This window comes from Oryza glaberrima, chromosome 11 (genome assembly GCF_000147395.1).
Source record: "Oryza glaberrima chromosome 11, OglaRS2, whole genome shotgun sequence".
Taxonomy (NCBI): Eukaryota; Viridiplantae; Streptophyta; class Magnoliopsida; order Poales; family Poaceae; genus Oryza; species Oryza glaberrima.
In genome coordinates this window covers 15,295,762-15,320,176 of record NC_068336.1, presented here as the reverse complement: position 1 = coordinate 15,320,176, position 24,415 = coordinate 15,295,762, and the positions used below count along the sequence as shown (strand labels likewise).

The 24,415-nt window shown below is 39.6% G+C and overlaps 1 protein-coding gene across 2 annotated transcripts; it reads left to right on the top strand.

Moving 5' to 3' along the window:
* Positions 1–624: 624 nt before the first annotated feature.
* LOC127754581 (zinc finger CCCH domain-containing protein 63) lies at positions 625–9,289 on the top strand. Of its 2 annotated transcripts, none has more exons than XM_052280158.1 (7): positions 625–860; positions 4,352–4,503; positions 5,019–5,081; positions 5,934–6,053; positions 6,169–6,465; positions 7,217–7,543; positions 8,450–9,289. In XM_052280158.1, exons 1-7 carry the CDS (start codon positions 752–754, stop codon positions 8,714–8,716), a joined length of 1,335 nt encoding a protein of 444 aa, XP_052136118.1. In that variant the 5' UTR covers positions 625–751; the 3' UTR covers positions 8,717–9,289. The 2 variants fall into 2 exon arrangements, with proteins under 2 accessions (XP_052136118.1, XP_052136117.1); XM_052280157.1 differs by lacking the exon at positions 625–860 and adding an exon at positions 2,739–2,889.
* The last annotated feature ends 15,126 nt before the right edge of the window (positions 9,290–24,415 follow it).

Below are 24,415 nucleotides of genomic sequence, written 5' to 3'. Positions count from 1 at the left end.
CTTGCCACGAAAAATGCTATCAATAGCATGATTACATTTCAGGTTGTTGCCTAAAAAAAAGACCATAAGTGCTTTTCTAGATGATTCGAGTGGTACACACATTTCATACGCAATCTAATATCGAAAATATTTGATGCATCTCCTTGCGTGCCAGCGTATACCCTCGTCACCACGAAAGAAAGATACAAGACCTTCCTATCCGCCACGCCCTCACGCCGTGACGCTCATAACATTTTTTTTCTCGTCGTATCCCAGGCGCAAAAGACGATACCAACTGTAAAACATGACGTTCAAAAACACTAAACATGTCACGTCGTCACATATCTTTGTGAAAAAAAAACAACCACACCCACGACCCTCCCCCACACCATCGCCATGACGTGGCGCCCACTCGTCATTCTGTCCGGCGCGCGGCCTGGCCCCTCTCCATGTGCGGGCCGCGGAGCCGGGCGGTAGCTTTTGCTTGTGTCGTGTTGTGTGTACCCAACGTGGGGTGCGCGTAGCCGCGGTGAAGGCCCCAGTTGACTGGGTTGGTTGGCGCGGCCGCGCGGCGGTGAAAAAAAGCGGGGAAGGGAGGAGAGGAACAAAAACGACTGGCTGTCCGAACGGGGACGCCTCGTTCCTCTCATTCCCCTTCCTTCCTCCCTCTTCCGCCTCCGCCTCCTCCTCCTCCGCCCTTACCCCCGCGCGCGTGCACGCGACGGCGCGGCGATCTGATGCTGCCGCCGCTGCTGCTGCAGGCGCCGCGGTGATGGCGGCGGCGCCGTCCGCCGGCGGCGTTGGGGAGGGCTCTTCCTCCTCCGCCGCCGCCGCCGCCGCTGCTGCTGCCGCGACGATCGGGCCCCACGTGGTCGACGAAGGTGACGACCCCCTCATCCTCATCCTCCTCCTCGTCGTCGTCGTCGTCGTTCGCTTTCCTTTTCCGTCAGGGTGGGTGTGGGGGGAAGCGGCGAAGGCGGGTGCCAGCTGGGGGTAGGTTTCGATTGGTTCTCCTCGTGGGGAAGCGGGGGTGTCGGTGGCGCGGGTGCTAGGGTTTGGGCGGCAGGCGGGGGGTGGTGGGGAGGGGAGGGCACGCGTGCGGCCGACCAATGCTGGTGAACACTGTGCTGTCGGTGGGCGGGGGTGTGGTGGGGGGTTGAGGGTTTCGGTTAATTTTTGATGGCGGACGGTGTTCCAACGCAGTGCTGGCTCTGCGGCGGAGCCACTCGATTCGGTGATTAATTCCTATGTTTGGGCTCATGTACCATATTGGAGAAGTCACTCCAGCTTGCTGGATTGGAACGGTGCATCGGGTCGGAAAGGCAAGGTTTCTGAGCTGATTTGGTATCCCACTCCATGCAGGAGCGCTCTGTTTTGGTCATTCTCACAATGCTGATATGTTTTATAATGTGGATACGATGTCGGTGGTGAGTTCTATGTGAATTTTTGTTTGTGCGTCTATTGGATGTCGGTGATTGTCGATGGTGTTTCCATGAGAATAGTAAGAATCTCAAATGGAAAGAATACATTGTTTTTGGTAGATAGGGAAGGTTTTTAATGTTATTGTTGGTTTTGGAAAGAATCATGAGGGCAGGGCAGGCAGTGGTTCGGTTAAATTTCATTTGGACTCAAGCTATCATTCTGTAAATGTTTACTCAATTATGTTGTGTGGTTGAAGTAAGATATGGACATCAGTATGTTTTCAACCTGGCTGTTATGGTTTGTGAATGTTCTGGGCAAGTATCCGAGCTATTTATCAGGTAGAAAGGAGGTAGAAAGGAGTTACCACCAAGGGTTCTTGAAAGGCACATAGACATGGGGTGTGTTTACATATATTTTTGGCCTTTTTGGGTTTATTTTTTTGTATCACTCTTGTTGAAGTGTATCAGGATGAACATTTCTAAATTTGGCCGCATTTCTTTTATATAGATTGATGGTATGGTTGTAATCACGACTCAAAATTTTGAACTCCAGTACATTAAAGGTCTTTGGAGGATATGGCAGGTTTTTTAGTGAGGATACTTTGTTTAGAAAGACCTACTACCCTTCTCTGTTAAAAAATGGACTGGTGAGGTGATGACCTGATGCACAATGCGGGATGAGGTATTGATACTTCAGTTTTGGAAGATTGGTCAGAGTATTGGTAGGATAGCTTGCCTGCTAGTATTTGTGACTTGAAGTTATGCTGCCCCTAAAGACTCTGACCGTATTCTTCTTGCAGACAAAATTTAATTAGTTACACTTTTCATTCTTCTGTGATAATTTGGAGTTCTGCAATATTTTGGGTTGTTTTCTCATAAGCAAAATTAGCAAGTTTAATTTCATTTGTTTGTGTTCACATGTACAAAATGATAAATTCACTTTTGTCGTCTTTTTGTTAACGCCACAATGGAAGCAGTATGGCTGTTCTTAAAGATTTGGTACATGAAAGAATTTATTAAAAGTTTATCAGTGTGACAACCCATCCTTATCTCATGAGTTATGACAGTACTTTCAATTGTTTTGAACCGTTACTATCAATTTAACTATTTCTTTGTGCATCTTTAGCACTTGACGTGCTGTGAGGTATGTTCTACAAAATAAATTCATTTCTTCCTTTTTTTCTGATAACGCTGAAGCGGAAGTGGTATAGGGATCTTTTTGCAGAAAAGGGAACACTTTAATCCTTTTTGGTTGCCGTTTCTGTTGTTTTATGATTATATTTATTGGTACATGGTTCTTCCTGAACTATTTATACCAAGTATGCAATTACCTGAGATTAAATTTCTGATCCGATGCCTCGGGTGGCTGTGAAGGCGACACCATTGATGGGCAGGATCAGCTTTGGTGCTGCCAGGGAGGGCTTGTCAGCCGCTGCTACCGCAGTTGCTGTTGCAGCCTCTGTGATTGGGCCCCATAGTTCTGATGAAGGTGTGCTGCACCCTCCTAGGTCTTTGTCTTTGTTCTATGGTGTAGCCTGTCTAGCTGGTGATTAGTGTACTTGTATGGCTATTTCATTTGGGGTCTTTCTTTTCTAAGGAATGGAATCCTTGAAACTGCAGAGTTTGTAGGATTTGGATCTCGGATCTTGCTTTTGTTTCCAAGTACGCTTCTTATGGATTTATGTTTCTTGAAGTATGGTTGTATGGTGAAATTTTTGTTTGAAGGCAGTGCTTGAGTCTGATTTGGTCCTCGTAGTGGAGTTTTTGATTTGGGTGCAGAAAAGTGAATCTCTAGAAATACATGTCATCTCATCATTTGGTTTGCACTCTTCTAGATGGATATGTTAATCTTACTTTGTTTTATCATGGGTATTTGAAGAACTAAAGGTGAATGTTTTGGATGGGAGGAACATTTTTGGGATTAGCTGGTCTTGGAAGTGAAATTGCGGAGAGGTAGCAAGTGATCTGAATTTTCATTTTAAATGCGGGGAATACTTGTGTGATTGTGGTGTTCCATCATTTTTGGTTTGCATAATTTATTTGTTAGTTGAACCTTGAGTTAATCTGATTTATGGTGCTGTTTGAGTTGGGTGTAGTTCAGTTTTGCAAAGTTTCCTGTTTGTGTTGGAATTTAAGTTATTTGATTCTGGTGAAGAGGTTTAGGTCTGATTTTATACTGGGGTCCACAGCTACAATGAAATTAGGATTCAGCTTAATTTAAGGCTTTTTTGGGAACTCTTGTTACTGTTGCCAATACCAGTCTTTTCTGCGAAAAGTGTTAAAATGTTAAGTGTCTTCTAGGATGTAATTGTATTTATTGCAGATGCTTTCTTGTCAGTATCTGAACAGCTGAAGACGAAGCTTTCAGAGTATTAGATAGTTTATGTAGTGATAGTGAATCACTTATTATAATGATATAGAGGGCATGATGAACTGACTACGACTCGGTTTTTACTCAAGATAGAATGAATGAATTTTATTGATTTCTGTAGAAAGAATATGGGTGGAAATCTATTTCCTAATCTTGGTGCAACTTTTCTCTATCTTTTGAGTTCTGAGGCTGTGTATTGTGATGATAATTATTTATGTGATTTGAGGGTACAGAGGATCATTAGTATGATTAAGTTCAGTAGTTCTCTATTTGTTTTATGTAAATTAATTTTTTTCCCGTTATACTGGCTAAATATAGCTTATTTTGTCACTTCATAATATCCAGTCCAGCTCTCTCTATGTCCGTCTTCATGTGGTGTTTATTCACTGCAACAGTCTTAAGGTATCCAATGACATGGATTAGTAGTCGTATTGTTGAATGATGTTGCCAGGAATTCTTGGTTTCCATTTTCCACTTTTCTTGATGCTACCTTCTCTCCTTTGATGTCAATAATCTACCAGCTTATAGATTTTGCTGCAATTTTTTGTGAGTGATCGGTATTGTTATAATTAAATTGCAGAGGCAATGTGGCAGATGAATCTAGGAGAAGCTATGGAAGCTGGGCCATACCCAGAGCGTATTGGAGAACCAGATTGTAGTTATTACATGAGGACTGGCTTGTGCAGGTTTGGGATGACCTGTAAATTTAATCACCCAGCAGATCGTAAGATGGTACACTAAACTATTCTTGTACCCCCTTTTTTTCCACATTAGAGTATATTTTTCATTAGCATTAATGTCTTCTACAATTTTTACAAATATAGTGTGGTAAAGACTAATGCTACAACTTGAATCTATGTAAATTGTTTGAATTTTTGACAGAGGAAGTACTTTGTTGATTCTGTAGCGATTCCCTTCTAATTACAAGAATTTATCTAGATTGGTTCTTTTGGAGTTCATGTGCGAGTTATTTTCCTGAACAATTAACACAACAGTGAAAACCAGATAACAGCTTGGCTCCTCCTTTGTAGGCATATGGCTGTTTTGAAAACCTCTTCAAATGACTTGTAAATATTTTTCTATTTTCTATCTTTTGGAATTCATAGATTTTTTATTAGATTTGCATAGTTTAGGAGCATGATAATATTTTCAAAGCTGTAAGTTGGAAAGCTTATGGAACTCACCATTTTTGTGCTACTTTCTATAAATTCTTACCTTTGTTTGATGTAAATGGTTTTGATCATCAGGCTGTTGCTGCTGCAAGGATGAAGGGGGAATATCCTCAAAGAATTGGTCAACCTGAATGTCAAGTGAGATTTTCCATTCTAACAGTTTCCTCAATTTTGATACTTTTGATCATGTAACAGTAACGGATTGGTGGTGTTTCATATCTTTTAATGCTCTGATATTTGAAAGTTTATACTCGTGACGTTAACTTTTAACATACTTGATAGTTTCACATTGCGCCCTTATTTTTGAGCTATTTTAAACAATATTTTTTTGCTGGTAATATTTGAAACAATATTGCCTAAAATTGTTTTATCGCTGTTCTTCAGTTATCCTGTGCCCTGTCAAGCCGCAGGTGTCTTAGAGGTTCTTCCTTAGCTGTTCTTCAGTAAGAAGTTGAGGGCATTAAAGATAAATAGTTTCATAAGTGTATGATCTAAGTGGTTACTTTGATGAAGGCAGCCACATGGGTTGAAATCATCCTTTAATTGCAGCGCTAATTCTCTTGAGCTTGGTGAATACCAACACCAGAGTTGCCTCATGCACATTATCACAGACAACTCCTTACTATTTTACTTTCTGATGCTTTTACCTGATGTTTTTTGGCGCTTGAAGTTGTAGTATCTTAAACAAGATCAAAGAGCATGATCTTGAGTGTAATGTCGACATCTTTTTCTATTGCAAGCCATAGCTTGGATTTTTCCAAATAAACTGGAGTAGAATGACTTGCATCCAACCCAACTCTTAGCAAGTGTGATTTAGTTTAGTTCGTTGAATTTCTTGTTCATTGCATGATGATATGGACTGTTTTGGTATTTTGGACGACATATATTCATAATGTAGCTGCTTAAAGCTGTCTATTAGTATATCTTATCTTTGACGACTTAGCAGCATTGTTTTCTGTATTATTTATTGTGCTTCACCTTTTTTTTCAGTATTATTTGAAGACTGGAACATGCAAATTTGGAGCAACATGCAAGTTTCACCACCCCCGAGAAAAAGCTGCAATGGCAACCCGAGTACAGCTGAATGCTTTAGGCTACCCATTGCGGCCGGTTTGTTCTAAATTTCCATTATCTTTTACTATTACTTGTTGGACTTAAGGATAGTTCATTATTCTGCAACTTCTCTGCAATATTTGTTTTAGTTACCTAAATTTTATTACCACAGAATGAGAAGGAATGCGCTTATTATTTAAGAACCGGACAGTGCAAATTTGGGAGCACATGTAAGTTTCATCATCCACAGCCATCTAATACGATGGTTGCTGTACGTGGCTCTGTTTATTCACCTGGACAGTCAGTTACTTCTCCTAGTCAGCATACTTACCCAGGGGCTGTAACAAACTGGCCCTTGTCAAGATCTGCTTCGTTTATTGCAAGTCCAAGGTGGCCAGGCCATTCAAGCTATGCACAAGTGATTGTTCCTCCAGGGCTCGTTCAAGTTCCAGGGTGGAATCCTTATGCAGTATGTTTATTTCTCCCACTTTGACATTTACGATCGTCTATTAAATGTATACTCATCCAGTGGAGTAGATGGTGCAATTCATTGGTTTATTGAGAATGCTGTCAAAGTGACTATGGTCTTATGGTCTCTATTTAATCTGTTTTTTGTATTCCCTTTTTCTACCACATATTGTGGTAGGAAAGAAGAGGCAGCTTCACCCGTTGCAGTGTTCAGCATCCACATTTTGTCATCAGTTACACACTGCTAATTACCTTGAAGTTTGTCACCAATTGTTACCTGATTGGCACTTTTCCGCAGCAAAAAGAATTGAATATTTAATAAACACATCTGTATAATTATTTCTGCCTTTCTGTTGGGTAATAGATCTCCAACATATCCTTACAAGATCACTTGAAGTGTGATCCTTATTTCTTTAGAATAACAATAATGAAAATATTGGCTATAATATCACTCTGCGCAACAAAGTGTTACCTGTTTTTATATAAATCTATTGTATGCTGGCTTGTTCATGTCATCCATTAGAGGCTAATTAAATCTATTGTCTTAACAAGCATTATTTTTCTTAAAGTAAAAAAAAACATTATTTTCTTATTGTACATTTGTGTTGATCCACATGCCTAGAGTGATGAGCTTAATATTTTTACATGGAAAATCATTTACCTTGAGATTAATTGTTGATTTTGTCGTGCCATCATTTCTGTAGCTTTCATGTCAAATATGTGATTGCTCAACTATTTTTATGTTTTCTTAGGCACAAATTGGTTCTTCATCCTCAGACGATCAACAGAGGACAGCTGGAGGTGCACAATACTATACTGGCTCACGTCACAGTGAAACACCTAACATGGGTGACCAGGGAATGTTTTCATCATACCAAGCTGGTTCTGTTCCTCTTGGGCTATATACAGTACAGAGGGAGAGCATATTTCCAGAGCGACCTGACCAACCAGAATGCCAGTTCTATATGAAGACTGGGGACTGTAAGTTTGGTGCTGTATGCAAGTTCCATCATCCCAAGGAGAGAATTATCCCTACTCCAAACTGTGCGTTGAGCTCATTAGGTCTTCCACTGCGTCCGGTAAGGGAGTCTTTTATAGCATTGTACACCCTAAGTTCCTAAGTTCATGTATTCTTAGCAACATGGTCATTTAATTTTTTGCTGTATGCTGCCTTAGCTTTGTGGCCTCATTTTGTCTATAAAACCTCATGCGGCAAATCCCTTTTTCCATAGGGAGTGGTGGTTCCTTTGACAGAGGGTATTAGAAAAAATAAACTAATCCGTGTAGTGTAGTTTAAATAAATCTGTCCTAAAGAACTCTTTGTTGTCATGTGATGTAATTGTTTTTTGACAAGAGACATCAGGAGAGATTCCTACTATGTTAATATATTAAATATATAAACATGTACAAAATAATTACAGGGAGTGTGGTGTAAATTAGTTAGATCTTAGTTGTCTTTGCAGAAAGTGAAACCATTTAGTGTATTATTTGCACCAGTCCTCCTTGGTATTCGCTGTTTTTTTTGAAGGAACTTGATGGCTAAGCAGAATCCCATGGGGCGAATTAGATTTCCACTTGTGCATCTTGACTGAGAATTCCCATGCTAATTTTGATTGTTGATCTACATTTGAATACAATAATGTGTAAATGGTACTATATTCAAGATTGGCACATTTCTAAATTTACTTTGCATACACTAGTTTTTGTACTTTCTTTTATTGATACTGTTATCATCACGCCTACGATGCCTACTTACTGCTGATTAGTGATTAGTTACTCTGAGTGATGACTTGGCATTCTGCATGTGATTCTATTATGTGTAGTTGATTTCTCGACAATAGCTATGCATGGAGCGTACCAATGCACATTTTAGTAATTGCTGGTTGTTTATCATGCAATGTTCAAAACCGATAAAGCATAAATACATACAATATAGAAGATGGACAAGTGTTGCCTAATCCTCTGTTTCTTTTTCCTGCTTGCAGGGAGAGCCCATATGCACATTCTATTCTCGCTATGGCATCTGCAAGTTTGGTCCGAATTGCAAATTTGATCATCCAATGGGAACTGTGATGTACGGTCTCGCGACATCACCAACTGGTGATGTGTCTGCCCGACGTATGCTGGCACCTGTACCAGCACATTCAGAAGTATCGCCTGACAATGTCTCAGGGAGGTCTCGGAGGATCACCCATTCAGATTCCCAGCAAATACCCTCTGGTGAAAGAGGCACCGAGAGAGAGGCGTCCTAAGCCATCCTCGGTGCAAATGTTTCATGCTGCTTCCTGTTCTTGACTCTCTGAGTAAATTACCCGCAACAAAACTTGAGGAGCCGAAGCTGTACAGGTCTCGCCCTTTTGCCTCACCTTTGAGCTTTACATACCGGAGCTTGCTTCAAGACTTCCAACATGTATCGCATTCAGGCAGGAAAAAGTTCTTGCTTGTTAGGGATGCTCTTTTGCCCCGTGTAAACGGGACAACCAACCTTATTTAAACATCTATATATGGAACAAACTCACCTCTGGACATTCGATTCCATTCGAGTGATGTGCCTTGATCCCTTTGTTGTAGTTATACAGGTGCCTTGCAATGGACAAAGCTTTTGCCAAACTGGGGATATGTGCAAATCGCTCTCCTCTCTGTTTCTTTCTTTTTTTTGCCTTCCCTCTAATTTAGCAGTTTCATAAGGGGCAACCCCCGCTTCTGGAATTGTGCATGTTGAGGATGCGGAAATAATAGGCAATTGTATAATCATCTACATATTTATACCCTGTCACTTGTTCCCATAAGAGAGCAGAAAATTCACCTTGGTGGTGCCGGCTTTAGTTTGTCATTTCATCTTGCAAAATTTTGTTCTGCTACTGAACCTTTTATCAATTGTGCATCATTTTTTTGCCATTATATGTGCACGAGAAGGATGGTTACTAAAGAACAAGTAACAAGAGGTAGGGTTAGACTGGTTGAGACAGGTCCGGTTCCTAATTCTGTTACAGCAATCTATCATTTGCACAGCTATCAAGGTTGCCAAACACCTCTATCCGGTGTTACGCCTCCTAAATCCTGATGAACGGAGCAGCTGCGTCAACACCTATGTCCTGATAAACGGAGCAGCTGCATCAGGATTCTGGAGTGTCAGGTAGGTGAAGGTATAATGTGGAGCAAAAGGAGTTCCAGATGACTCCTAATCCTATAATCATCCGATCCGAGTAGGTTCGCCACATGCGGATGAAATGTAGTGGATGGTTTCTAAACTACAAATGTAGTGGATGGTTTCTTATAAATAGGACTATCAGTTCATCAGCCCTTCAAAACTACGGGCCTGGTTGGCACAGCTCTAGCTCTCGCTCCACCCCTCCTGGAGCTGGAGCTCAGCCAAACAGTTTCAGCTCCACCAAAAATGGGAGTAGAGTTGGGTGGAGCTCTCTCACAGAATGTACTGGAGTTGTGGAGCTGGGTTTAGGCAGCTCCACAACTCCACTCCAGACTCAACTCCTAGAGTTATATTTAGAAGTTAGAGTTGTACCAAACAGGTCTTACAAATGGAACACTACTTATATGTCCACATTATAAGTTTGCCTAAGAGGGTATCATTTTCACCTTGGTGGTGCCGGCTTTAGTAGGCCATTTCATCTTGCACTCTGCTTCTGCTGTTCTGCAATTGAACTTACAATTAATTTTGCACAATTTTCTGCCATTATATATATGCTGCACCGAAATCATCAGTACTAATAATGTAGAGGTAAATCATCAGTACTAGTAATGTAGAGGTAACCATTGATTGGGTTAGTACCAATATTATGTTGGGATTGAAATTCTATGAAAAAATTCGTCTCTTTGGCACAGCTATCCAAGACTGGCAAACATCCGCATCCGGTGTTACACCTGGTGAAAACACATTTCTTTATAGAGAACACATGGTAGGGGTAGAGGTAAAGGTGTATATCTCTACTAATATAAAAAGTAGAACTAGTTCATCAACAGTTTTGTAATCCTTCAGATCCGCTATCGCGTGGGACCCACCTGTCATCCCTTAGAAAGAAACCGCACCGTGCAAGAAAAAAAAAGAAACGTTGCGAAAAAAAAGAACGCGCACGCCCGCCGGACCTAACCCACGCCGCCGCTCTGCCCGCCTGACCTCACCGACGCTGCCCTCCCCCACGCTGCCACCCGCCTCACCTCACCGCTGAGCACCATCCCCGGCCTTGTTGACGACAACGGAGAGGGGAGCGGTCGGCGTCACCTTCTATAGGGGAGGGGAGAAGCGGAGAGGGGAGCGGCTGGCATTTACCTAGGGGAGGGTAGAGGCGGAGAGGGAGGGGATGGCGGCATGGCCAACAACATTAGTAGCTTGGCGCGAGTCCGATTGAGTCTCCTCGTCTGCCTTGACGCCCACCTCGATGGATGCCATCCCCGCTGGCCCGCTCCATCGTGCCTCCTCGATCGGCCGCTTGACGTCCGTGCGGCCAACGCCAGCCTCAACCAACGTATTCCCTGCCACTGACCACCTGCCGCGGTAGTTGCTGCCCATCTTGGGCATCGTCCTCCTTCTCCATCAATGATAACACCGTTGGTTGTTCATCCTCACACAGGCAGAGAAGTGTATTCGTTGCCGACGATGTCAGGTTCAACAGCACTACTTCCATTTTTTTCCATATGACACTCACTTATACCTTTGGGTATTTCAGCGACATAATTCTTCGATTGAAATTCCGTATGTTTTTGTGCATCGATATGAACCATGCCTGCAGGCTGCTAAGATATTTCTGGGTGTTGGTTTGCATCTGTGCAAATTTATAAGAGATTAAGAGTTCATTTATTCAGTGCTGATCATCTCAAGTCTCAACATAATTATACTGCGGTATGAATTCTAGGGAAGAAATATGCCCTGTTGTCTACTAATTTTTGGTTACTTTAAAGCTTTATATGTTAATAAGGATTCCAATGCAAATTAGAATTCATGGTCTGCTGCTTCACGAATATGCTACATTGATTCCATCATGCATATTAATTACCTGTCGAAATATTTTGTTATGAATTTTATTTCCTGCTTATTCTCATTATGACCGCAGCAACGATGGCATTCTTTCTTTTGTTTCTGTCTACATGCATGGAAAGACGTGGTCCTAAATATTACGAGAGGACGTGGCGGCTGCGCGCTCTTTTTTTTTTACGCGATAGGGATCTCGGGAGGGGGGGAGAGAGCGTGAGGAAAGGACTTTTTGCGCAAAGATCCCTCATTTTTCACGATTCAGGGTGCAGTCCTTTTTTCCCCTTTTTCCCTCCTTCGTGTAGGATTTCGTAAGGCTCTAAGGTCCTAAACATAATATTTTTAAACCGGAGTAAATCACAGAGAGGACGTATAATGAAATACTTGTAAAAGAGAGGGCTTTTCTGCAAAATTTCCAAAGACGACGCGGCCTCACGAGCGCTCGCGAAATCTCACCGGATTCCAGCGCCTGATGACGTGTCGCGACGCGGGAGTGGCCACACCAGCACAAAAATCGGAGGAGCGAGCAGCCGGGGGTCACTTTTAATACTTTAGATATTTGTTCAGACGATGGATGTACATGCTCATCGGCTGCGCTCCCATGAACCAGCAGTAACTTGATCGATTATATTGACTTGAACGTTCCATTTTTACAGGTGACATATGGGGTCCTGCTCTTATAGGTTGATTGCTTGGTGGATGAGAATGTAGCAAGTATCTTAGGACATGGCCAGATGTGTGGATGCAGTGACATCAATGTTTGGGCTTCAGTAAATAGGAGGAACCAAAGTAGCAAAGAAGGCTCCTGAGCTCATGAGGCATATTTTTAGGTATTTTTTTGTGTCATATCATTTTTATCCCTGTGAACAAAGCTGATCTCTCAGTCAATAATTCTTTCCGATTGTGAATACAGGTTCTTCTGGTTAATAGTTGGCTTCTTTCAAAACAAACATATTTGTGGTTCGTATTCTACTTATAACCGTTGCCTTTGATTTTACTGTCACTTTGTGAGTGTAGAAAAGTCGCTTTCTACTGTAATTTCTTGATTTTCATGGATATGCAGTTAGGCATAGGTGTCTGACACGTTGACATGTCCTTCTGCAGGTTGGCGATTGACAATTTTGTATTGTATGAATATATAAATAACTCAAACGTGCATGTGATTAATGGTTGATAGAAATTTGGCTTCAATTTAGTTCTGTCAATAAGATATTGTGATCTAACTCAATTCTCTTCCATGCCTAACACCATTGATTCTTGCTGTAAATTTGTACTCCTCTTCAAATTAACTTTTACCTCTAAAAATATATTTAGTTCAAATATATAGACATGTCTTAATAATCGTTCATGATTAAATTCAGAGTTTTGGTTTGCCAAAAAGGACAGCAGACAAACAATGCACACTGTTGTAGCATTTCTCAGCACTTTAGATCAACTAGGAAGGTAGCCCGCGCATTCGCGCAGGCATGTGTTATAAATTGTGTTTGAAAACTATATATGTATGTACTATTTTTTGAATAAGACACATCAGGTGAGGCCTTCGCTGTTAGTCGGCATTTTGCTTTGATAATTTTTCCAAGAAATCTGTTAGGTTTTAATATATATAATATTTAATACATATGTATAAATAATTATCTATGATCTCTTTATTATATAGAAATAAGTGTAAAATCAAAGGTGTTTTTGATTATTATTCTATGATGAACAATTGGCATTGGAGATTATAGGTTTTGATATTTGGAATTTATTTGCGAAGTGGTTTTGGAGATGATTGGAATTTTACAGGTGATCTACAGGTGCTGCTGATTTGGGTCCGGTCAGACCGGGCACGGGTTGCCGGTTAGACCGGCGGTGATCGAGCGGTCAGACCGGCCGACGTTGTGTCGGTTTCGGTTTCGGGTTGTTTATTTGGATATCCATGATTGTTTCATGGTTATGGCTTCTAGATAGATACTATGCGTATCTAATACTATTGTTTGCTACTAATGAGTCAAGTTGGGGATAGCTTGGTCTCGGAATATGGTTTCTTTGTTTGTTCTATGTGTACGTGACTCGAGATGCCGGGAGAATATTTGCGGTGATGGACCGGGAGTCGGCTTGGGGATAAGACGACGTCCGTGGTGGTCGGAGATCATGCGGGATACTAAGGCTAGAGTTCAATGCACGTGGTTGGTGAAGATTCCATATGGCATACGATGGAGGTATTGTGTGCGTATGGGATGCGGAGTCGAATTTGGAAGGAGTCCAAATTTGATATGATTGGTTATGTAAAGTTTGTTTCTTGTACTTGAGGGTTTCCTAGGGTGAGTAGGATTTCTAGTATGAGTTTGGTTCGTGGCTTTAGGCTGCCTACCTCTGGTATAAATAGAGAGGGAGCGTGAGGCTTCCCGGTATCGCTTTTGAGAGCAATTGAGTTGATAGTTGAGTTAGGGTTTCGAGTTTAGTCGAGATTTGTGTAAGGAGTGTTGTTGGTGCACTTGGTAAACACAGAGAGAATCAATAAAGTCGTCATCCACTTTAAGAGTTCTTCGATTTGTCTTTCATCGGGTTTTGGCGGTCTAACCGGTTTCACTCCGGCGGTCAGACCGGTGGCAAGGGGCGGTCAGACCGGCGGGTGACCTGCGGTCAGACCGACGGCGGTGACAGGAGCGAGCAGGCGATTTCGGCGGTTCGACCGACGTCAACCAGGCGGTCAGACCGGCGCATCTACTTCGGTCAGACCGCGATCCGTCGAATTTGAGGGTAACTTTTATTTATGCTAAAAGTTTTGGTTTTTGGGCATACCAACCATTCACCCCCTCTGGTTGGCTTAGTTCTTTTGATTCGATCCTACAATAAGTTCGATTCAGTTTGTTTGGAAAACGTGTCTAACAAATCAAGTGTAAATTAGAAACAAGGTGTTTTGTCATTTTTTTAATAGAATGTTTACTTGCTTTTTTAATAAATTCTAAAGAACTATTATAGTTAATAAAAATGTTTTATTTGTACCATCAAGTCGGTCTCCTTCTAGTTGGTTTAAGTTGACGTAAGTTGTTCTATATATAAATTAATAAAGACTTGTCATATACCTCGCTTCCTTGTGATTTGTGTGACCTATACTATATTTTTTAAAATAAAATACCTAGTTAACATGAATCCAAAATTTTAAATTTAATAGTAACAAATACAACTTTTCAATGAACTATATACTGTGAACATTAGTGCGGTTTATATGTGTAATAATATGCGGAGAAACTCATAATGCTATAATATAGGATAGATGTAAGGCCATTAATGTCTAATCATTTTAAAATTATTACAAAAATTGAACATGCAATGGTTGGTCTAATTTTAGTGAAATGTAAGAAGCAAATTTTTTACGAACTTATTACATTTTCTCTAAATAGTTCAATTGAGTCCCTATTGTCATATTCTATTACTTGCTTTATTTTATATTTTATATCAGTTCAAAATATAGGCTTTATGGATCTTTAAATCATTGGTTTAATTATAAATACAATAATATTTGGATTAGAAATCAGATGTGTAGCTTCAAATTTATGCATGTTTTAATAATTTTGATTATTTCTCGCTATATAAACAAGAAGGGGTAGAGTGGAGAGCTCAAGTCGAGAAGGGATGGGATGAGTACTGTCGTGTTGTGCGTATGTGTGGGGGAGGGCAAAGTGGAGGGGTGGTTTTTTCTATTTTATCTAAATGATTTAAGTAAAACCGATAATCCATTTTTTTCTCACATTTTCTGTTATTTTATCTAATGTTTAAGACGTAACACATGTCGGCTTAAGATTTTTCCTAAAAGTATATCTATTGATTGAAAATAATGGACCTACTTATTTAAGTGGAAATTGATGGTCAGATGGTTTTTCTTCCAATTGTAAAGTTTTATTTTTGTTTAAGGCGTAACACGTGACGTCTTAAGTGCGCTTAGAGGATGTACAATGATTTATGGTAATATAATATTTATTTTCATTTTGTATGACATTCTGAATTTTTTCTATTTGGCTACATTGCAAAGGAACGGTGTCTATGGTTAAATGATGTATTTTCATTTTTTATAGAGTGAAATATGGGTAACATGGATCATAAATTATTTATTTAATTATAAATAAAATAAATATTCAAATAAGTTAAAATTATGATTTAACTTAATAATTATAATCATTTAGCTTTTTAATTATTGATCTTTTTTTATTTAGTTAATAATTAGGAGATAAAGGAATTAAATGAAGAGAGGAAGAGAGAGTTGAAGGGAAGAGATTACACATGCATATATTTAGTTAATAATTATTGATCTTTTCTTATTGATTTTATAGTAATTCTGTGCGCAGCTTTTTTTCTTCTGACGCGAACAATAGGTAGGCTTTATTGGTTACTTCAGTTGTGTTTCTCCCATATACGTACGTAATAGAGTAAGGAATTAGTTTCTTTAAAATGAAATAAAATACATCTAATCTAATAGCCTAAAATACCGGGTCCATCGATTTAAGTGAAAATCTAATCTAATGGTCTAAAATATTGGGTCCACCAATTTAAGTTAAAATCGACGGTTAGATTAGATAGAGCCATGTGGCAACCTAGGAGTGTTTGTAGGAGTCTCACGTGGCGGCTTAAGAGCGTCTGTAGGAAGTTTAATGGACTTTTAGTATATAATAGAATAGATAGATAGATAGATAGATTAAACATAGTGGAAAATTTTCTCTTGGTAGGGATTATGCTACTTGCAACGACTTTCAGAACTGTCTTTACAATTGCTTCACTGGTATCATGACAATATGAAAAAACAAGTATGTATGTCACTATTACTTGATGCTTAGAGCTCAAACCCATCTATGCAAACAAAAAAGGATGTATCTTTTCGAAGTTCCTGCAATATATGAAGGGATGATTATGACAGAATTATTTTGTTGCTTGCAGGGGATGCTAACCACCTTGGATTTTTCAATGTATTTTAATCTTTGAATAATGGACATTAACAACTATTGCCCCATAAGAATATGGATATCTTTCATGGTTTCAAATTGAAGACTCCAATAAATCAACTCTAGCTATATTTGGTGGATAATTCAGCTGTAGTTTGGACATCAATGGAATGTATGCTATGCATATATTATACAAGTTCTCTTCAAATTGAACTTGACTGTAAGAGTTCAATGCGTGTCCATTTTTCACATAGTATTTACAATTGTGCCTATTCATATATCACAAATGCACAATAACAAGTTGATTTTTTAATATCAATTAGATTTATACATTTGCAAATTAAAATTCATGTAGAAATACACCTATCTGAACCAGCATCTTCAATCTTTCTAAGCGTTGTTACTTCATGAGTGCATAGCTAGGAATCTTTTAGAGCCGGCAAATCTAATCACATAGAGTGTTTATTATAAAAAAATATATTTTCAATCACTAACATAACATAAAAATACTATTACATGGCCCTTCTTTTGCCCTGAACATTGGAAGATTAGATTGATTTACACATGGTGAATGAATCAATTCTATTGTCTCAAAGATTTAGCTTCTGATTTTCTTTAGATTGGGTGAGACTCTGAGTTAGATTCATGTAGATTTTAAGTTGCCAATATGATCATCTAAACTGACTCTTTATACCACACCGAAAGGATTCTTCTGGATCATTCAGTCAGCATATATGACAAGCAGAATAGCATGCAATCTTCTCTTTTTTATATACTAATATACTATAATATGTCCTGACTATCTAAAAGCAGAACTACCTTGCATTGACTTAAGATAAGGTGAATGATTGGAATTATAGATATGCTTTCTATATAGTGGGAGTCATATAGTATTACTTTTGCTCCATAGTTGAGCAAGAAAACATAGCCTTCTCTATTTACGAAGTGCGGGTCTTCTTCTCCTTAAGGTCTTGTTCGGTTAATCCCTGTGAAGGAGGGATTAGAGATGATTTATTCCACACCTATTGTGGTGTGGAATTATTCCCCCTCAATCCCCTCCAATCCTCTTCAATCCCCTCTAAACTGAACAAGGCCATAGTAATTTACATAATGTTGGTTATTTTTATTTTTATAGTTATGTGAGGACATATGTATTTTGGTTAAATAGATTGTATTTCAGAAGATGTAGTTTCGAAAAATATTGTTGTAATTATGTACTCCAGTGATATATTATGGAAACGTGCATCGCACGTGCATGATTACTAGTAGAGAAGAAAAGGGACATAATGCAAGAGTAGAATAGATCAAAATTCAGATTCATTTCTTTGTCGAAATTCAGAAGCTTGTCTTCAGCACCCGTGAGCAAAGGAAATTCCAGATGACTCCTAAGCCTATTATCCAATGGTAGTTGGTTCACCACCAAACTTATTAGGATGAAATGCGGAGGATGGCTTTCTGGTAGGTGGTTTACCGTTTCATCTAACCATGCAAACCAAGTGAGCACAAAGAGAACACAAATAAGTGAATAACAATTGGTCAGTTGTGGTGTTGGGTGGTGGTGTACATATATGAATGCATCTCCTGCAACCAAGTACCAACTTAGCATTGAGATAGCACACCATGGGGAATTATTCTTTTTTCTAATAAGAAAGAAAAATAGAACAAGATGCATGTGTTTAAAAGTGGCTCTTAATTACTGGGTACACACTTCAGTAACTACTCCACAGAAACGGCTATTACTATCGACCCATCACTTACCCTGTCATTACCGATCCACTTCATATTCCCGTCCTAAAAATACAAAAATGCTATTGCACGATCAACCGTGCGGGGTGCACGAAGCGTGATTGCGTCGCTGCTTTTCTCTTTGACCAGTTGAATCTTCACGGGTTTAACTTATCTTTCTATTGGAAAAAAAGTTCACTTTTCATTTTTCTGTTAGGTCTTGGGATTTTTTTTTTCATGTTTAGATCAAATACTACCGGGAGGTCAGCCAAAGTTCATACGTGTGCATGAACTTTATATGTACATGTATAAAATTTATAAAACTCTGTACGTACAAAGTTTTATATATATATATATATATATATATATATAATATAGAATGTGTACATATATACAATTTTTATTTATAAAGAGTTTATACCTATAAATATATACATATAGATACAAATATAAAGTTTTATACCTATACGTATAAATACAAAGTGTATACATATATGTATAAGCTTTATATGTATAAATATAAAGTTTATACTATCGACGGGGATACTGGCGGACGTTGATACGAGCATCTATACAATACAACATCAAGCACATAGAAAACAAGGATTATACTGGTTTAGGCCCCTTGTAAGGTAATAGCCCTAATCCAATTTATATGCGATTATGAAGAAAACCATGGAGTACAATAGAGAACTATAGAATCCCGAGATTACCAACGAGACCCCTGTCGAAAACGCCTCGATGAGATCTATGGGCGAATTGGCTTCAAGTCCTCTAGATTGCCTCAGCTATGGCGTGTGTCTTGCGCTAGGATTTGATGATCTATACCCCGAGGGGCCTGTATTTATACCGCAAATTACCTTAGTCTCCAAGTAGTACTCGGAGACAACGGACCCCGTACGGTATGACAACATCCTTATCTCCTCTGAATAGGACTCTAACACTTTCTATTCGTGGAGATTAATTCCTTTAGTACTCATCGATTTCCTTAACTCAAAAGGATCCTTTCCTTATACTTGAAGATATACCGTATCCGTATATCTTATGACTCCAAGGATAGAGGATATGCCTTATCCGTAACCCTGACATATATGTATAAACTTTATAATTTATATATCTGTATAGGGGTGATGGACTAACCGCACACAGTCAGCCGCATATAGGCGCGCTCCCTATAATAATTTAAACCTATAGTGATACCAGTATCATTAAGAACCGATTAAAAAACATATGCTGACTAAGTCAACATGCTTGGGGAGGGGCAAAAATAATATAAGTCTCCTTCCCCTGTCCCACCGACCCTATCACCCCGACCTCTCCACCTTCCCCTCCGCTCTCCACGAAAAAGCTGAAGTCCTCCACTCTCCTAGTCCTCTCTCCCTCCCTCCCTCCCTCCCCGTCTCCTCTCCACCCTCCACACATCCACCCAGCTAGGCTCACCACCACCGCCACCTCTCCTCGCCCAGCTGGCACTGTCGCTACTCCCAATCCCCATCTCCCCAGCCGAGTTGCTGCCCTCCCCCAGCAGAAGCCCCCCCTCCTCCCTCTTCTTCTTGCTACTATGAGGTCAGATTCGACGGAGGGAAGGGTGCCTGGCGGATTAGGGGGCCACGGATTCCCGCTGACGTATCTGGTCACCTAGAGGAGAGGACGAGAAGTTAGCCTTCCTCACTTGTTGGTGACAATGGTGGCCACTTCCCTGTGGTATCGACGACGGTCGCGCAGGTGGTTTCAAAGTGGCTGCGAGCTCCATGGTGACGAGCTCTGCTCCCTCACCCTATTCTCTCATCAGGGGCACCGGATTCTAGCCAAGGCACGATGGCCGGTGAGGATTCGGCCACGGCATTGATTCCCAAGTTCATCCTCTCCTTTCCTATCACAGATTTGGAGGTTGGCTGGGGGATCGAGGCATCGAGCTGATCTGGTGGCATTAGTATAGGAGTTGCGTGCGGGGAGAAGGCCAAGTCGAGCTCAAGGGTGATGCGCAACACAGGACTCTTCCGGTGCATGCCAGTCTTTAGTTTTCAGGACACTTTTCATATGAATGATCGGTGTTGCAGCAGCATCATTGAGTAATTATTATTTTTCCATGCATCCCGCAACAATGCACGGAAGGTTCATATATTTTTATATATTTTTTAGCACGGGTGGATGACCAGTGGAGTACTACTAATCAACTATTAAAATAGAGTCCACATGCATACTCCTCAACTGGAGGTTTGCAGTAGCCATGAGTCAACTGGAATTGTATGGTTTTTGAGCTGACATCAAGTACTCGCTTTTTTGATCCACTATTTTTTTTATACCACACAGTATACATTTTTGGTTAGTTTAAACATCTAAAATTTGTCACTAAGGTTTTTACATTGAAAATTTTCACGCCGAAGTTTATATGAATGATTTGGATTCCAATTTGAATTCAATTTTTTTCATACAAAATATTACTTTGTACACCTAGATTCTATAAACTAAAGTTTATAGAAAAAAATTATACACAAAAAATTTGTACACCGAAATTTTGTACACAAATTTTACATGCTTGAGTTGGATTTCAATTTGAATTCAATTTTTTCATACAAAATATTGCTTTATTAGAGTTTCTACATATAAAATTTTATGTGTACAAAGTTTCCATGTATATATTTCCATGTATAAAGTTTATATACTCAAATATGTCTTTCTATTTTTTTGTTTTTTTTGAAAATTACTCCATATGGAACAGGGGCACCACGACCGCACGTGGGCAATTGCGCATTATCGCCTCATTTTCCATATGGTAGTATACAGTTTGGGAGAAAAATAAACAGGAAGTGGGATAAGCTGGCAAAAGATACTTGCCTTCTCATCCCAATTACATCCCTCTATCAGTTGCAAAAACGGAGAGAACATTCAAAATTGTATCATGAGATATATAATCGAAAGCATTTTACTAATATCTTACATTAAAGCATGTCTGTTTTTGACATCGCTTAAAAATAATGGTCAAAGTTTCTACTCAATTAAAACTTGTCGAGAAAAAAAAAATAGTAAAACGTCTTTCAAATCTTAAAAGAGTATTGCACTCCTTGGAACTAGGTCATCCCATTTTATTCCAACATCCTTTTAGAGGCAAGGTCTTCATTGGCTATAAAAAGGACTTATATGCACCTTGGCACATGCGGAAGCAAAGAAATGAAGTTAGTTTTATTGATACTCCTGAAAGTTGGTATTGGTGGTGTCCGTTGTGCTGGCAACCCCACCAACCTGACATTGGGGTCCACCAGTAAGGCCCACATGCATCAGAGACAGAGACCATGACTAGTCTCTCCCTCTTCCCTCTCTTTCGATACCTCGCCCCAGTCCAAGTCCCTCTCCCTGGCGTGCACATCTCCGAGGCAAGAATGACATAGGCGGAGTCCAAGTCCCTCTCCCTGGCGTGCACATCTCCGAGGCAAGAATGACATAGGCGGAGTCAGCAATGTCAATAGCAGTGACGACGCCATGCCCACTCACCTCAACAAAATCAAGGATAGGATGGTTTATTTGCAATACCCTTTGCTTTCATTTCACTTTGTTTAGTTTCAAACTTTTTCTTCAAACTTCCAACTTTTCCATCACATCAAAACTTTCCTACTCACACAAACTTCCAACTTTTCCATCACATCGTTCCAATTTCAACCAAACTTCCAATTTTAGCGTGAACTAAACACACCCCAAAACTTTCCTACATACACAAACTTTCAACTTTTCCGTCACATCGTTCCAATTTCAACCAAACTTTCAATTTTGGTGTGAACACACCCTCTGAAGGAAGACCATAGTAAGCTTAGAGAAAGATAGAGAAAGAAAGAGAATGGGGGAGGGCAGTATATTTTACTGACCAAAGGGGATAGGATAGACATGCAGCAGTGGATAGGAACGTAGTGACCAGTAAAAAAAATACAAATAAATGTCTGGGAGGTGAAAGCTATCCATTCCTCTCATAAATTAGGCAGGTGTCTCCTTCAGTCCGAAGGAAGCTGTTGCTATAAAAGCCTACCAAAACCTAGAAATACTACTCGCACCATAGAAGCCAGCGTGAGCACAGAGCTGCGCAGATCAAGGAGGTAAGTGTATTGTTACATTTCAATAGTGTTCAGACCTAGCAAGTAGCTAGTAATAAGCTAGCTAGATCAGCAAAATTTCTTGTGGTACTAGTAAGCTACTACATTTACCTTTTTTTTAATAGAAATAGGGTGCTTTTATGAACTTGTGTACTAAAAGCAACAGGAGGTAGATATATTAGTGTGAAAGGTTAGTACTTCTAGTGGCTAGTATAGAGACTAGGAGCCTAATTAATCTATCGTTAGCACATGTGGGTTACTGTAGCATTTATGGCTAATCATGGATTAATAAGGCTCAAAAGATTCATCTCGTGATTTCCCCCCTAACTGTGCAATTAGTTTTTTAATCTATATTTAATGCTCCATGCATATGTTCAAAGATTCAATGTGATGTTTTTGGGAAAAATTTTGGGGGAAATAAACCAGGCCTACATGTTGGTTTTCTTTCTCCAGTAGAGTCACATCAACTAGCTATCTATGGTCCTAGTAGCTGGTTCCAGTAGCTAATGTCCTGCATAACAAATATAGATATAAATTAATACCAAAGACCTGTATATTTGATTAGGTGGGATGCAGAGGAAGAACAACAAAAGAGAAGGCAAGACTGCGTCCATCAACTATTTTACTTAATCATCTCTAACTAAATTCGCTTACCTGTATTATATATTGGGATGATGATACTAACAATCTAACGGTAAATATTATTAACTCCCGAATAATTGATTGATGATTTTATCAGTGAGAATAATAACGTCATAATCATGGAACATGATTGTGATACTTAGCCTGAGACGGCCGATACCTGAAACAACGATATCGGGTCGGCTGATATCAGTGTGAGAGAAGGAATGCCTCACACAAGTAGGGAATTCGGCGCCGTGATTCTCAGATGAGGTATCACTAGTTGGAAAAAAATGGATTGAAGGAACGAGATTATGACAATTATTTTAATACCTCTGCAGAATGTATTTAAATCACTTACTATATTTAATGTTTTTTATACTATTTATCGGCCATTAATATCCATGGACAGTAATATTTCTTCTTTAACAAATATGTATATAAAAATAACTGCCGACTATTGTTCACTCCAGTGAGAATGAAGTTATGGCCGTGTTTAGTTCCCCCCAAATTCCTAACTTTCCATCACATCACATCACATCAAAAACTTTCGTACACACATAAACTACCAACTTTTTCTCCAAACTACTAACTTTCTCCCAACCTCCCAACTTTTCCACCATCTAAACACAGCTTATGGTTCTGGAGCGCCTCACCTATCGCCTGTACCACCGCGTCTGCTACCTGAGTGAAACCATTTACTGTTCTGCAGAGTGGGGTTGGGGGTAGTGACAGCTCTAGTGGCAGTGTGTGAGATGTAGGAGTGGTGTCAGTATGGGTTTTGTTTTCCCTTGGGATGGGATGTACTCCACTATAATAAGTCCTTTAGGCTGAGTTTAGTTCCAAAATTTTTCTTCAAACTTTTAACTTTTTCATCATATCAAAACTCTCCTACACACGTAAACTTCCAACTTTTCCGTCACATCGTTTCAATTTCAACCAAACTTTCAATTTTGGCGTGAACTAAACACACCCTTAGTGTCAGTAGCATGTGTGGATGGGCCACCAGACAGCCAAAGGAGTTTTTAGAACTGAAGAGTTAACATCAGAACTCATGGTGATGTCTTTCTAGACATCTTGTGTAAACAACCAGAGCTCTGTATGTGGCACTAGTACACCAGTAGGTGTTTGCCTTAGTGTTTGTGTAGCATGATAGGCTCCTGCACTTTCTTTTCGTCGAAGTAGGCTGTGTTTAGTTCGTGTGCCAAATTTTTTTTCAAGTATATGGATACACATTTGAAGTATTAAATATAGACTAATAACAAAACAAATTACAGATTCCACCTGTAAACTACGAGATGAATTTATTAAGACTAATTAATCTATCATTTGTTACTATAGCATCACATTGTCAAATCATGGTGTAATTAGGCTTAAAAGATTCGTCTCACAATTTACATGCAAACTGTGCAATTGTTTTTTTTCTCCACATTCAATGCTCCATGCATGTGTCCAAACATTTGATGTGATGGAAAAGTTAGAAGTTTGAAGAAAAAAATTTGAATCTAAACATGACCGTAATGCACTAGTGCTGTGGTGCTTGTGGTTTGTACTAATTTTATTTATTTATTTTTTAACTGGTGCATGTTAAGAATAATGATTAGACTAAAATAAGAA